Source organism: Oncorhynchus masou, chromosome 22 (genome assembly GCF_036934945.1).
Source record: "Oncorhynchus masou masou isolate Uvic2021 chromosome 22, UVic_Omas_1.1, whole genome shotgun sequence".
In the NCBI taxonomy this organism is placed as follows: domain Eukaryota; kingdom Metazoa; phylum Chordata; class Actinopteri; order Salmoniformes; family Salmonidae; genus Oncorhynchus; species Oncorhynchus masou.
Window position 1 is genome coordinate 5550925 of NC_088233.1, and position 15725 is coordinate 5566649.

General features: G+C 40.5%; 1 protein-coding gene across 1 annotated transcript; it reads left to right on the forward strand.

Moving 5' to 3' along the window:
* Positions 1 to 4811: 4811 nt before the first annotated feature.
* LOC135508921 (COP9 signalosome complex subunit 2-like) lies at positions 4812 to 10694 on the forward strand. Its single transcript, XM_064929139.1, has 7 exons — positions 4812 to 5130; positions 7898 to 8076; positions 8404 to 8456; positions 8622 to 8719; positions 8914 to 8996; positions 9102 to 9160; positions 9291 to 10694. The coding sequence occupies exons 1-7, from the start codon at positions 5115 to 5117 to the stop codon at positions 9433 to 9435; spliced, it is 633 nt and encodes a 210-aa protein (XP_064785211.1). The 5' UTR covers positions 4812 to 5114; the 3' UTR covers positions 9436 to 10694.
* The last annotated feature ends 5031 nt before the right edge of the window (positions 10695 to 15725 follow it).

Genomic DNA, 15725 nt, shown 5'->3' on the forward strand with positions numbered 1-15725 from the left:
TTTAGTAGTTGTCCCATGTTCTGTCTGGGTGATTTAGTAGTTGTCCCATGTTCTGCCTTGGTGTATAGAGGGATGATTAGTAGTTGTCCCATGTTCTGCCTTGGTGTATAGACGGATGATTAGTAGTTGTCCCATGTTCTGTCTTTGTGATTTAGTAGTTGTCCCATGTTCTGTCTGGGTGATTTAGTAGTTGTCCCATGTTCTGCCTTGGTGTATAGACGGATGATTAGTAGTTGTCCCATGTTCTGCCTTGGTGTATAGACGGATGATTAGTAGTTGTCCCATGTACTGCCTTGGTGATTTAGTAGTTGTCCCATGTTCTGTCTTGGTGTATAGACGGATGATTAGTATTTGTCCCATGTTCTGCCTTGGTGTATAGATGGATGATTAGTATTTGTCCCATGTTCTGCCTTGGTGTATAGACGGATGATTAGTATTTGTCCCATGTTCTGCCTTGGTGTATAGACGGATGATTAGTAGTTGTCCCATGTTCTGTCTTGGTGATTTAGTAGTTGTCCCATGTTCTGCCTTGGTGTATAGACGGATGATTAGTAGTTGTTCCATGTTCTGTCTTGGTGATTTAGTAGTTGTCCCATGTTCTGTCTTGGTGTATAGACGGATGATTAGTAGTTGTCCCATGTTCTGCCTTGGTGTATAGACGGATGATTAGTAGTTGTCCCATGTTCTGCCTTGGTGTATAGACGGATGATTAGTATTTGTCCCATGTTCTGCCTTGGAGTATAGACGGATGATTAGTAGTTGTCCCATGTTCTGTCTTGGTGATTTAGTAGTTGTCCCATGTTCTGCCTTGGTGTATAGACGGATGATTAGTAGTTGTTCCATGTTCTGTCTTGGTGATTTAGTAGTTGTCCCATGTTCTGTCTTGGTGTATAGACGGATGATTAGTAGTTGTCCCATGTTCTGCCTTGGTGTATAGACGGATGATTAGTAGTTGTCCCATGTTCTGCCTTGGTGTATAGACGGATGATTAGTATTTGTCCCATGTTCTGCCTTGGAGTATAGACGGATGATTAGTAGTTGTCCCATGTTCTGCCTGGGTGTATAGACGGATGATTAGTAGTTGTCCCATGTTCTGCCTTGGTGTATAGACGGATGATTAGTAGTTGTCCCATGTTCTGCCTTGGTGTATAGAGGGATGATTAGTAGTTGTCCCATGTTCTGTCTTGGTGTATAGAGGGATGATTAGTAGTTGTCCCATGTTCTGCCTTGGTGTATAGACGGATGATTAGTAGTTGTCCCATGTACTGCCTTGTTGATTTAGTAGTTGTCCCATGTTCTGCCTTGGTGTATAGACGGATGATTAGTAGTTGTCCCATGTACTGTCTTGGTGTATAGACGGATGATTAGTAGTTGTCCCATGTTCTGCCTGGGTGTATAGACGGATGATTAGTAGTTGTCCCATGTTCTGTCTTGGTGATTTAGTAGTTGTCCCATGTTCTGCCTGGGTGTATAGATGGATGATTAGTATTTGTCCCATGTTCTGCCTTGGTGTATAGACGGATGATTAGTATTTGTCCCATGTTCTGCCTTGGTGTATAGACGGATGATTAGTAGTTGTCCCATGTTCTGCCTGGGTATATAGACGGATGATTAGTAGTTGTCCCATGTTCTGCCTTGGTGTATAGACGGATGATTAGTAGTTGTCCCATGTTCTGCCTTGGTGTATAGACGGATGATTAGTAGTTGTCCCATGTTCTGCCTTGGTGTATAGATGGATGATTAGTAGTTGTCCCATGTTCTGCCTGGGTGTATAGACGGATGATTAGTAGTTGTCCCATGTTCTGTCTTGGTGTATAGACGGATGATTAGTAGTTGTCCCATGTTCTGTCTTGGTGATTTAGTAGTTGTCCCATGTTCTGCCTGGGTGTATAGATGGATGATTAGTAGTTGTCCCATGTTCTGCCTGGGTGTATAGACGGATGATTAGTATTTGTCCCATGTTCTGCCTTGGTGTATAGACGGATGATTAGTATTTGTCCCATGTTCTGCCTTGGTGTATAGACGGATGATTAGTAGTTGTCCCATGTACTGTCTTGGTGTATAGACGGATGATTAGTAGTTGTCCCATGTTCTGCCTTGGTGTATAGACGGATGATTAGTAGTTGTCCCATGTTCTGCCTTGGTGTATAGACGGATGATTAGTAGTTGTCCCATGTTCTGCCTGGGTGTATAGACGGATGATTAGTAGTTGTCCCATGTTCTGCCTGGGTGTATAGACGGATGATTAGTAGTTGTCCCATGTTCTGCCTTGGTGTATAGATGGATGATTAGTAGTTGTCCCATGTTCTGTCTTGGTGATTTAGTAGTTGTCCCATGTTCTGCCTTGGTGTATAGACGGATGATTAGTAGTTGTCCCATGTTCTGCCTTGGTGTATAGATGGATGATTAGTAGTTGTCCCATGTTCTGCCTGGGTGTATAGACGGATGATTAGTAGTTGTCCCATGTTCTGCCTTGGTGTATAGACGGATGATTAGTAGTTGTCCCATGTTCTGCCTTGGTGTATAGATGGATGATTAGTAGTTGTCCCATGTTCTGCCTGGGTGTATAGACGGATGATTAGTAGTTGTCCCATGTTCTGCCTTGGTGTATAGACGGATGATTAGTAGTTGTCCCATGTACTGTCTTGGTGTATAGATGGATGATTAGTAGGTTCCCATCTTCTGCCTGGGTGTATAGACGGATGATTAGTAGTTGTCCCATGTTCTGCCTGGGTGTATAGACGGATGATTAGTAGTTGTCCCATGTTCTGTCTTGGTGATATAGTAGTTGTCGCATGTTCTGCCTTGGTGTATAGACGGATGATTAGTAGTTGTCCCATGTACTGTCTTGGTGTATAGACGGATGATTAGTAGTTGTCCCATGTTCTGCCTGGGTGTATAGACGGATGATTAGTAGTTGTCCCATGTTCTGCCTTGGTGTATAGACGGATGATTAGTAGTTGTCCCATGTTCTGCCTTGGTGTATTCACGGATGATTAGTAGTTGTCCCATGTTCTGTCTTGGTGATTTAGTAGTTGTCCCATGTTCTGTCTGGGTGATTTAGTAGTTGTCCCATATTCTGCCTTGGTGTATAGAGGGATGATTAGTAGTTGTCCCATGTTCTGCCTTGGTGTATAGACGGATGATTAGTAGTTGTCCCATGTTCTGTCTTGGTGATTTAGTTGTTGTCCCATGTTCTGTCTGGGTGATTTAGTATTTGTCCCATGTTCTGCCTGGGTGTATAGACGGATGATTAGTAGTTGTCCCATGTTCTGCCTGGGTGTATAGACGGATGATTAGTAGTTGTCCCATGTTCTGCCTGGGTGTACAGACGGATGACGGTGAGGACGACCTGAAGAAAGGCACCCAGCTCTTGGAGATCTATGCTCTGGAGATCCAGATGTATACGGCACAGAAGAACAACAAGAAGCTGAAGGCCCTTTATGAACAGTCTCTACACATCAAGTCTGCCATCCCTCACCCTGTCATCATGGGAGTCATCAGAGGTAGACACGTCTCTACACCTTAACTATATAACCACGTCTCTACCTACACCTTAACTACATAACCACGTCTCTACACATCAAGTCTGCCATCCCTCACCCTGTCATCATGGGAGTCATCAGAGGTAGACACGTCTCTACACCTTATCTATATAACCACCTCTCCCTCCACCTTAACTATATAACCACATCTCTACCTACACCTTAACTATATAACTATATAACCACATCTCTACCTACACCTTAACTATATAACTATATAACCACATCTCTACCTACACCTTAACTATATAACTATATAACCACATCTCTACCTACACCTTAACTATATAACTATATAACCATGTCTCTACCTACTCCTTAACTATATAACTATATAACCACGTCTCTACCTACACCTTAACTATATAACCACGTCTCTACCTACACCTTAACTATATAACCACGTCTCCACCTACACCTTAACTATATAACTATATAACCACGTCTCTACCTACACCTTAACTATATAACCACGTCTCTACCTACACCTTAACTATATAACTATATAACCACATCTCTACCTACTCCTTAACTATATAACTATATAACCACATCTCTACCTACACCTTAACTATATAACCACATCTCTACCTACACCTTAACTATATAACCACATCTCTACCTACACCTTAACTATATAACCACGCCTCTACCTACACCTTAACTATATAACCACGCCTCTACCTACACCTTAACTATATAACTATATAACCATGCCTCTACCTACTCCTTAACTATATAACTATATAACCACGCCTCTACCTACACCTTAACTATATAACCACATCTCCACCTACACCTTAACTATATAACCACGTCTCTACCTACACCTTAACTATATAACTATATAACCACGTCTCTACCTACACCTTAACTATATAACTATATAACCACGCCTCTACCTACACCTTAACTATATACCCACGCCTCTACCTACACCTTAACTATATAACTATATAACCACGCCTCTACCTACACCTTAACTATATAACCACATCTCTACCTACTCCTTAACTATATAACTATATAACCACGTCTCTACCTACACCTTAACTATATAACCACGCTCTACCTACACCTTAACTATATAACCACGCCTCTACCTACACCTTAACTATATAACCACGCCTCTACCTACTCCTTAACTATATAACTATATAACCACGCCTCTACCTACACCTTAACTATATAACCACGTCTCTACCTACACCTTAACTATATAACCACGTCTCCACCTACACCTTAACTATATAACCACATCTCTACCTACACCTTAACTATATAACCACATCTCCACCTACACCTTAACTATATAACTATATAACCACGTCTCTACCTACACCTTAACTATATAACCACGTCTCTACCTACACCTTAACTATATAACCACGTCTCTACCTACACCTTAACTATATAACTATATAACCACGTCTCTACCTACACCTTAACTATATAACCACGTCTCTACCTTCTACCTACACCTTAACTATATAACCACGTCTCTACCTACTCCTTAACTACATAACCACGTCTCTACACATCAAGTCTGCCATCCCTCACCCTGTCATCATGGGAGTCATCAGAGGTAGACACGTCTCTACACCTTATCTATATAACCACCTCTCCCTCCACCTTAACTATATAACCACATCTCTACCTACACCTTAACTATATAACTATATAACCACATCTCTACCTACACCTTAACTATATAACTATATAACCACATCTCTACCTACACCTTAACTATATAACTATATAACCACATCTCTACCTACACCTTAACTATATAACTATATAACCATGTCTCTACCTACTCCTTAACTATATAACTATATAACCACGTCTCTACCTACACCTTAACTATATAACCACGTCTCTACCTACACCTTAACTATATAACCACGTCTCCACCTACACCTTAACTATATAACTATATAACCACGTCTCTACCTACACCTTAACTATATAACCACGTCTCTACCTACACCTTAACTATATAACTATATAACCACATCTCTACCTACTCCTTAACTATATAACTATATAACCACATCTCTACCTACACCTTAACTATATAACCACATCTCTACCTACACCTTAACTATATAACCACATCTCTACCTACACCTTAACTATATAACCACGTCTCTACCTACACCTTAACTATATAACCACGTCTCTACCTACACCTTAACTATATAACTATATAACCACGTCTCTACCTACTCCTTAACTATATAACTATATAACCACGTCTCTACCTACACCTTAACTATATAACCACATCTCTACCTACACCTTAACTATATAACCACATCTCCACCTACACCTTAACTATATAACCACGTCTCTACCTACACCTTAACTATATAACTATATAACCACGTCTCTACCTACACCTTAACTATATAACTATATAACCACGTCTCTACCTACACCTTAACTATATAACCACGTCTCTACCTACACCTTAACTATATAACTATATAACCACGTCTCTACCTACACCTTAACTATATAACCACATCTCTACCTACTCCTTAACTATATAACTATATAACCACGTCTCTACCTACACCTTAACTATATAACCACGTCTCTACCTACACCTTAACTATATAACTATATAACCACGTCTCTACCTACACCTTAACTATATAACCACATCTCTACCTACTCCTTAACTATATAACTATATAACCACGTCTCTACCTACACCTTAACTATATAACCACGTCTCTACCTACACCTTAACTATATAACCACGTCTCTACCTACACCTTAACTATATAACCACGTCTCTACCTACACCTTAACTATATAACCACGTCTCTACCTACTCCTTAACTATATAACTATATAACCACGTCTCTACCTACACCTTAACTATATAACCACGTCTCTACCTACACCTTAACTATATAACCACGTCTCCACCTACACCTTAACTATATAACCACATCTCTACCTACACCTTAACTATATAACCACATCTCCACCTACACCTTAACTATATAACTATATAACCACGTCTCTACCTACACCTTAACTATATAACCACGTCTCTACCTACACCTTAACTATATAACCACGTCTCTACCTACACCTTAACTATATAACTATATAACCACGTCTCTACCTACACCTTAACTATATAACCACGTCTCTACCTTCTACCTACACCTTAACTATATAACCACGTCTCTACCTACTCCTTAACTATATAACTATATAACCACGTCTCTACCTACACCTTAACTATATAACCACATCTCTACCTACACCTACACCTTAACTATATAACTATATAACCACGTCTCTACCTACACCTTAACTATATAACCACATCTCTACCTACACCTTAACTATATAACTATATAACCACGTCTCTAAACTACACCTTAACTATATAACCACATCTCTACCTACACCTTAACTATATAACTATATAACCACGTCTCTACCTACACCTTAACTATATAACCACGTCTCTACCTACACCTTAACTATATAACCACATCTCTACCTACACCTTAACTATATAACTATATAACCACATCTCTACCTACACCTTAACTATATAACTATATAACCACATCTCTACCTACACCTTAACTATATAACTATATAACCACGTCTCTACCTACACCTTAACTATATAACTATATAACCACATCTCTACCTACACCATAACTATATAACCACGTCTCTACCTACACCATAACTATATAACCACGTCTCTACCTACACCATAACTATATAACCACATCTCTACCTACACCATAACTATATAACCACGTCTCTACCTACACCTTAACTATATAACCACGTCTCTACCTACACCTTAACTATATAACCACGTCTCCACCTACACCTTAACTATATAACCACGTCTCTACCTACACCTTAACTATATAACTATATAACCACGTCTCTACCTACACCTTAACTATATAACCACGTCTCTACCTACTCCTTAACTATATAACCACATCTCTACCTACTCCTTAACTATATAACTATATAACCACGTCTCTACCTACACCTTAACTATATAACCACATTTCTAGCTTAACTATATAACCACATCTCTAGCTTAACTATATAACCACATCTCCACCTACACCTTAACTATATAAGCTAGACACATTCAAGGGCTCTTTCTCAAGGGTTTTCACTATTTTTCTGGCATTTTCTCTCCTCGTCTCTTTGTCAAAACGTATTGGAGAAGAAGATCCTAGGTCCCTCCTCTGTGACCTCGTCCTCCAATGGATTTTAAGTAGGAGACAAGTGGAGAGGATCCTTTATCAGGACCGTGTTGTCCGGTCTCTTGTTTTTGTTTTCTCCAGAGTGTGGAGGTAAAATGCATTTGAGAGAAGGGGAGTTTGAGAAGGCTCACACAGACTTCTTCGAGGCGTTTAAGAACTACGATGAATCAGGAAGTCCTCGACGGACCACCTGTCTAAAGTACCTGGTGTTGGCCAACATGCTGATGAAGTCTGGAATCAACCCCTTTGACTCACAGGAGGTATGAAAAGTCTCATTAGTGAATAGAGATTAATCTCTTAGGGATGGTTCCCCAGACTCCGATTGAGTTATTATTATTTATTTATTTATTTTTAAATAAAAAAATAAAAAACAAGTCCTGGGATAACTTTTTTGATGAAGGTGGGAAATGTGGTTTTATCGATTAATCTCTATGGACAGACTTTTTGAGTTTGCTTTTGTAAAGATGTCCTAAACATATTGTATCAAGGAGCCTATCGCAGGTTCCTATTTTAGTGAACATGGTGCGTTGGTGCAGTTTGCGTGGTGTTGAGTATCTTTACTCACGCTGACATTTGATTCTTCTTAGGCTAAACCCTATAAAAATGATCCAGACATCCTCGCAATGACTAACTTGGTCAGGTAAGACTGCATCTCATTCACTATTCACAATCTAACTTTTCTTGGAAGTGTTTTTTTGTTTTGGTTGTTGCTTTGGCTGTTTGTCTACACATGGTCTGCTACACAAACGGTTTGATTATTGAATGCAAACTGATGTTTAAACACCCCCCCCCCCTCCCCCTCCAGTTCCTACCAGAACAATGACATCACAGAGTTTGAGAAGATCCTGAAGACCAATCACAGTAACATAATGGATGATCCGTTCATAAGAGAACATATAGAAGGTATGGTCTAGACATCCCTTTTAGACTGATGTATATTCGTTAATGTTTACTTCATTAGTAAGTTAGTAAGCATGCTTTTTTTTTAACAAGTTATAAATCAGTATACCTGGTGGCAGGGCAAGTGTTTTATATGAAAGTTCCTTCTAATTTAATCATTTATTTTTCTTTCTTTTTAATTTTTTTTTGTCTTTCAGAGTTATTACGAAATATAAGGACGCAAGTGCTTATCAAATTAATCAAGCCTTACACGAGAATTCACATACCTTTTATTTCCAAGGTAAGATCTCTAGCATTTTGATTTTATTTTGAATTTAAAAAAAAAATATTTTCTCTACATTTTTAAGTTTGTCTATTTTTTTTTATTTTTTTTTGTCTCCTTCAGGAATTAAACATCTATGTCTGCGACGTGGAAAGCCTGCTAGTTCAATGCATTCTCGATGGGTAAATTGCTTAAGTTGATGATATCATGATTATTGTAGAACTTTTAAATGCACCATAAGTTTTTTTAAACTTTTTTTTTTTTAATGAATTTACCATAATTTGACCTTCTATTTCTTCCGATACCTGTCAGCACGATCAACGGACGCATCGACCAAGTCAACCAACTGTTGGAGTTGGATCACCAGAAGAGGAACGGAGCCCGATACATGGCTTTAGATAAATGGACGAATCAGCTGAATACTCTCAACCAGGCCATCGTCAGCAAACTGGCCTAATCAGTAGTGTAACTGAAAAAGTTACTAATTCGATGTTGGGGGAGGGGTATATCAACATGAGTAGTGAGTTAACCCAATTCGCCTCATTTACCGTAGCAGTAAGCTTCCTTTTCAAGATGACAGTAATAAACTGCTGATCTCCACAGCTTCCAATATCTAACTTACAGTCACTTCCTGTTATGTAACGGATCATTTAAAGGTAGAAGTCAGAGGTGCCAGTTGCCCAGCTTGTGTTTGTTGGCCTCGGTCCACTCTACTGGTCACAGATTAATAGTTCTGAACTAAGGAGCTCAATCAGTGTTTTTTTTTTTTTTTAGGAGTCAAACTCCTCTTAATCTGTGGGAAACCGGTCCCTAAGTGTCCCAAAACCAACAGAGAGAAGACTGTAAAATCCATTTGCTATCGTGAAACATGTCCGCTCTGCCACAGTATTGCACCCCTTCTAATGAAATGTGAATACGCAAATGTATTGAAGCACTAATGATGGTGAGCGGGGACAACGTTTCATGTCAAAATCGGCAATGACTTTTTCTGCAAGATGTCCAGTGATCGCTGTACAGTCTTTCATAAAAGGGAGCTCCAGATTTCATGTGGTACATTGTTGGGACACTGTTTAAAAACACATTTTATCTTTTGTTTTGTTACGGAAATAAAAAGGTAATTGTTGCTTCACTCTAACTTTTTGTTATTTTTTTTATATATATTTTTTTTACAAATCATGTAGAGCCAGTCGGTGACTGATCTGTCAGCAACAACCAGGGGTGTAATGGTGACGTGGGCATATCCTAATTTTGCCAAAAATGTCCCAAGCCCGTCTGCCCGGCGAAGGATTATTTATTTTCTTTTTGACAAGCAGTGACATACAGTATGTTCGGAAAGTATTCAGACCCCTTGACTTTCTTCACAGTTTGTTACCTTACAGCCTTATTCTAAAATTGATTAAATCATTTTTTAACTCATCAATCTACACACAATAATGACAGATTTGTATAATTCTTTTTTAGAATTACAAAAATAATAATAATAACTGCAATAACTGCAGACCCTTTACTCAGTACTTTGTTGAAGCACCTTTGTCAGCGATTACAGCCTCGAGTCTTCTTTGGTATGACGCTACAAGCTTGGCACACCTGTAGTCCAGGTGCGACACAACTTGGGCCTGTAGGACCTGCCTTGATGATAGTGTTGTTAAGAAGGTAGAAACTATGGCCTGTAGGACCTGCCTTGTTGATAGTTTCTACCTTCTTAACAACACTATCAACAAGGCAGGTCCTACAGGCCCTAGTTTCTACCTTCTTAACATCACTATCAACAAGGCAGGTCCTACAGGCCCTAGTTTCTTTCTTCTTAACAACACTATGGCCTGTAGGACCTGCCTTGTTGATAGTGATGTTAAGAAGGTAGAAACTAGGGCCTGTCGGACCTGCCTTGTTGATAGTGTTGTTAAGAAGGTAGAAACTAGGGCCTGTCGGACCTGCCTTGTTGATAGTGTTGTTAAGAAGGTAGAAACTAGGGCCTGTCGGACCTGCCTTGTTGATAGTGATGTTAAGAAGGTAGAAACTAGGGCCTGTAGGACCTGCCTTGTTGATAGTGTTGTTAAGAAGGTAGAAACTAGGGCCTGTCGGACCTGCCTTGTTGATAGTGTTGTTAAGAAGGTAGAAACTAGGACCTGTAGGACCTGCCTTGTTGATAGTGTTGTTAAGAAGGTAGAGCATCACTTTATTATGGACATACTTCTCCCCATCTTAGCTACTGTTGTATCAACATGTTTTGACCATGACAGTTTACATTCCAGGGTTACTCCAAGTAGTTTAGTCACCTCAACTTGCTCAATTTCCACATTATTCATTATGAGATTTAGTTGAGGTTTAAGGTTTAGTGAATGATTTGTCCCAAATACAATGCTTTTATTTTTGAAAATATTTAGGACTAACTTATTCCTTGCCACCCACTCTGAAACTACCTGCAGCTCTTTGTTAAACGTTGCTGTCATTTCAGTCGATTCAGCTGACGTGTATAGCATTGTATCTGGTCAAACACAACGTTTTCCAGAAGTTTGCTAAGGGTTGGTAACAGGCTGATTGGTCGGCCATTTGAGCCAGTTAAGGGTGCTTTAACTATTCTTCAGTAGCGGAATGACTTTAGCTTCCCTCCAGGCCTGAGGAACCCTTTCCTGAAGGCTGAAATTGAAGATGTGGCAAATATCATCCAATATTATCCTCAGTCATTTTCCCTCCAGGTTGTCAAACACTCGTTGGCTTGTCATTCTTTGATAGACAAATGTTTTTCACCTCTTCCACACTCACTTTACGGAATTCAAAATGTCAATGTTTGTCTTTCATAATTTGGTCAGATATAGTTGGATGTGTAGTGTCAGCGTTTGTTGTTTGCATGTTATGCCTAAATTTGCTAATCTTGCCAATAAAAAAATAATTACAGAAGTTGGCAATATCAGTGGGTTTTGTGATGAATGAGCCATCTGATTCAATGAATGATGGAGCCGAGTTTGCCTTTCTTCCCAAAATAAAATTTAAGGTGCTCCAAAAATGTTAATTGTCATTCTTTATATAATTGATTTTTGTTTCATAATATAGTTTCTTTTTATTTAGTTTTGTCACTTGATTTCTCAACTTGCAGTACATTTGCCACCTGTTGGGCTGCCAGACTTATATGCCATACCTTTTGCCTCAAACTTCTTGTATGACCTCTTATACACTATATTAGGCCCAGCCTGACCTCTTATACACTATATTAGGCCCAGCCTGACCTCTTATACACTATATTAGGCCCAGCCTGACCTCATACACTATATTAGGCCCAGCCTGTCCTCTTATACACTATATTAGGCCCAGCCTGACCTCATACACTATATTAGGCCCAGCCTGACCTCTTATACACTATATTAGTCCCGGCCTGACCTCTCATACACTATATTAGGCCCAGCCTTACCTCTCATACACTATATTAGGCCCAGCCTGACCTCTCATACACTATATTAGGCCCAGCCTGACCTCTTATACACTATATTAGGCCCAGCCTGACCTCTTATACACTATATTAGGCCCAGCCTGACCTCTTATACACTATATTAGGCCCAGCCTGACCTCTTATACACTATAGTAGGCCCAGCCTGACCTCTTATACACTATATTAGGCCCAGCCTGACCTCTTATACACTATAGTAGGCCCAGCCTGACCTCTTATACACTATAGTAGGCCCAGCCTGTCCTCTTATACACTATAGTAGGCCCAGCCTGACCTCTTATACACTATATTAGGCCCAGCCTGACCTCTTATACACTATATTAGGCCCAGCCTGACCTCTTATACACTATATTAGGCCCAGCCTGACCTCTTATACACTATAGTAGGCCCAGCCTGACCTCTTATACACTATAGTAGGCCCAGCCTGTCCTCTTATACACTATATTAGGCCCAGCCTGACCTCTCATACACTATATTAGTCCCAGCTTGACCTCTCATACAATATATTAGGCCCAGCCTTTGGAACTTTGGTTTTCCTAGAAGTGGCTTCTATATTGTGATCACGACATCCGATGGATTTGGATACTGCTTTAAAACAAATTTCTCCAGCTTTAGTAAAGATTTGATGTTGATTTCATTCCTGTACTGTTTGTAAATACCCTCCCTGGTAGGTTGACTGTCAACCTAAACCAGGTTGCAGGCACTGTATAATGTACATTGGCTGAAGCATTATGACAACTCAGTGACACAGTGGTAGGGATTAGCTGAGCTGGGCTTGGGACATTGATAAGTCCTTGTTTCAACGCATACTTGAAATGTGTGGACAGAGTTCCAGGAGCTCTAGATAATTTGGATGGACTCCGTTATTCCAGTAGAGTATCTTCTGTTTCCAGAAGGTGTCAAAGTCATCTATAAAAGTGATTGTATAATTTTATCCATTATTTTACCAGGTAAATTGACTGAGAACACATTCTCATTTACAGCAACAACCTGGGGAATAGTTACAGGGGATGAATGAGCCAATTGTAAACTGGGGATGATTAGGTGACCATGATGGTTTGAGGCCCAGATTGGGAATTTAGCCAGGACACCGGGATTAACACCCCTACTATTACAATAAGTGCCATGGGATCTTTAATGACCGCAGAGAGTCAGGACACCCGTTTTAACGTCTCATCCAAAAGACGGCACCCGACACAGGGCAGTGTCCCCAATCACTGCCCTGGGGCATTGTAATACTTTTTTTTAGACCAGAGGAAAGAGTGCCCCCTACTGGCCCTCCAACACCACCTGGTCTCCCATCCAGGGACTGACCAGGGCCAACCCTGCTTAGCTTCAGAAGCAAGCCAGGGTGGTACAATGCCAGTAGCCTGGTGTATAATGCCAGTAGCCAGGTATATAATGCCAGTAGCCAGGTATATAATGCCAGTAGCCTGGTATATAATGCCAGTATCCAGGTATATAATGCCAGTATCCAGGTATATAATGCCAGTAGCCAGGTATATAATGCCAGTAGCCAGGTATATAATGCCAGTAGCCAGGTATATAATGCCAGTATCCAGGTATATAATGCCAGTAGCCAGGTATATAATGCCAGTAGCCTGCTGAATCCTTTACATCCGCTGTCCAACGAGGATATCGGACCTGAAATGATTTGCTGCTTTTTTGTTTGTTTGTATCTTTCAGTGCTAGAATCAGGTCTTTACAATCATCATCAGCCCTCCTGATGTCGTTTGGCCCCACATTGACTACGACAGCGTCAGCTCCCAGAATCTGTCAGAGAACGGTCGGAAGCAGCCATGCGATGTCCTGTACTCGTGCTCCTGGGAAGCACAGGGTTTGTGCTTTGGGAAGCCGAGATGTCATCATAGGCAGCTCTATTGTGAGAAACATCTGGTGAAACAGCCAGGGAGGTCCGGATGTTCCTTCTGTGGTTTAAAAGACCCTTCGAGGACTGAATGGCGGTCGGGTCCGATGAACTCGAGCTGGCTGTAGTATCCATCGTAGATGATGAATGGGCCGGTCTCTCAGGCAGCCTCATAGTCTAATGAGGGTAGGAGCACTGAGGATCTGAACCCGAGGTACAAGCCACTGAAGGAGACAGAACAGAGGACGAAGACGCAGATACTGAGGTACTGTCAACTGAGGGCAGAAATTTATTTTGTATTTATTTTTTTGTCCTGAAAATAACTTTTTTTTTCATTAGAAAAACAAACATTGGATGTTCTAAGTCTACAACCACGTCAGGAGACCCACTTTTGAGGGGAAATTTGACGACATGTCGATGTTTTTGTGTAGTTGCCCTTTTTAATTCAACTGGTCAGGCTCCTAAGACTGTTGATTGGTTAGGGGTGTTTCTGTAGCACACATGAGATGGAGTCTGCAAAACAAATGACCACTGGATTGATGCAAAGAATCATGATATCATTCTGCCAGGAAAGCATAGGCTACTTTGTAGCTAGTTAACATCTAATTGAGAAGATTTTCCTTTTCCTGTTCCTGTTCCTTTTTCTGTTTCTGTTCCTTTTCCTGTTCCTTTTCCTTTTCCTGTTCCTGTTCCTGTTCCTTTTCCTGTTCCTGTTCCTGTTCCTTTTCCTGTTCCTGTTCCTGTTCCTTTTCCTGTTCCTGTTCCTGTTCCTTTTCCTGTTCCTGTTCCTTTTCCTGTTCCTTTTCCTGTTCCTTTTCCTGTTCCTTTTCCTGTTCCTGTTCCTTTTCCTGTTCCTGTTCCTTTTCCTGTTCCTGTTCCTGTTCCTTTTCCTGTTCCTGTTCCTTTTCCTGTTCCTTTTCCTGTTCCTGTTCCTTTTCCTGTTCCTGTTCCTTTTCCTTTTCCTGTTCCTTTTCCTGTTCCTTTTCCTGTTCCTTTTCCTGTTCCTGTTCCTGTTCCTTTTCCTGTTCCTGTTCCTTTTCCTGTTCCTTTTCCTGTTCCTTTTCCTGTTCCTTTTCCTTTTCCGGTTCCTTTTCCTGTTCCTGTTCCTGTTCCTTTTCCTTTTCCTTTTCCTGTTCCTGTTCCTGTTCCTTTTCCTGTTCCTTTTCCTGTTCCTGTTCCTTTTCCTGTTCCTGTTCCTTTTCCTGTTCCTGTTCCTGTTCCTTTTCCTGTTCCTTTTCCTGTTCCTTTTCCTTTTCCTGTTCCTTTTCCTGTTCCTGTTCCTTTTCCTGTTCCTGTTCCTTTTCCTGTTCCTTTTCCTGTTCCTGTTCCTGTTCCTTTTCCTGTTCCTGTTCCTTTTCCTGTTCCTGTTCCTGTTCCTTTTCCTGTTCCTGTTCCTTTTCCTGTTCCTGTTCCTTTTCCTGTTCCTTTTCCTGTTCCT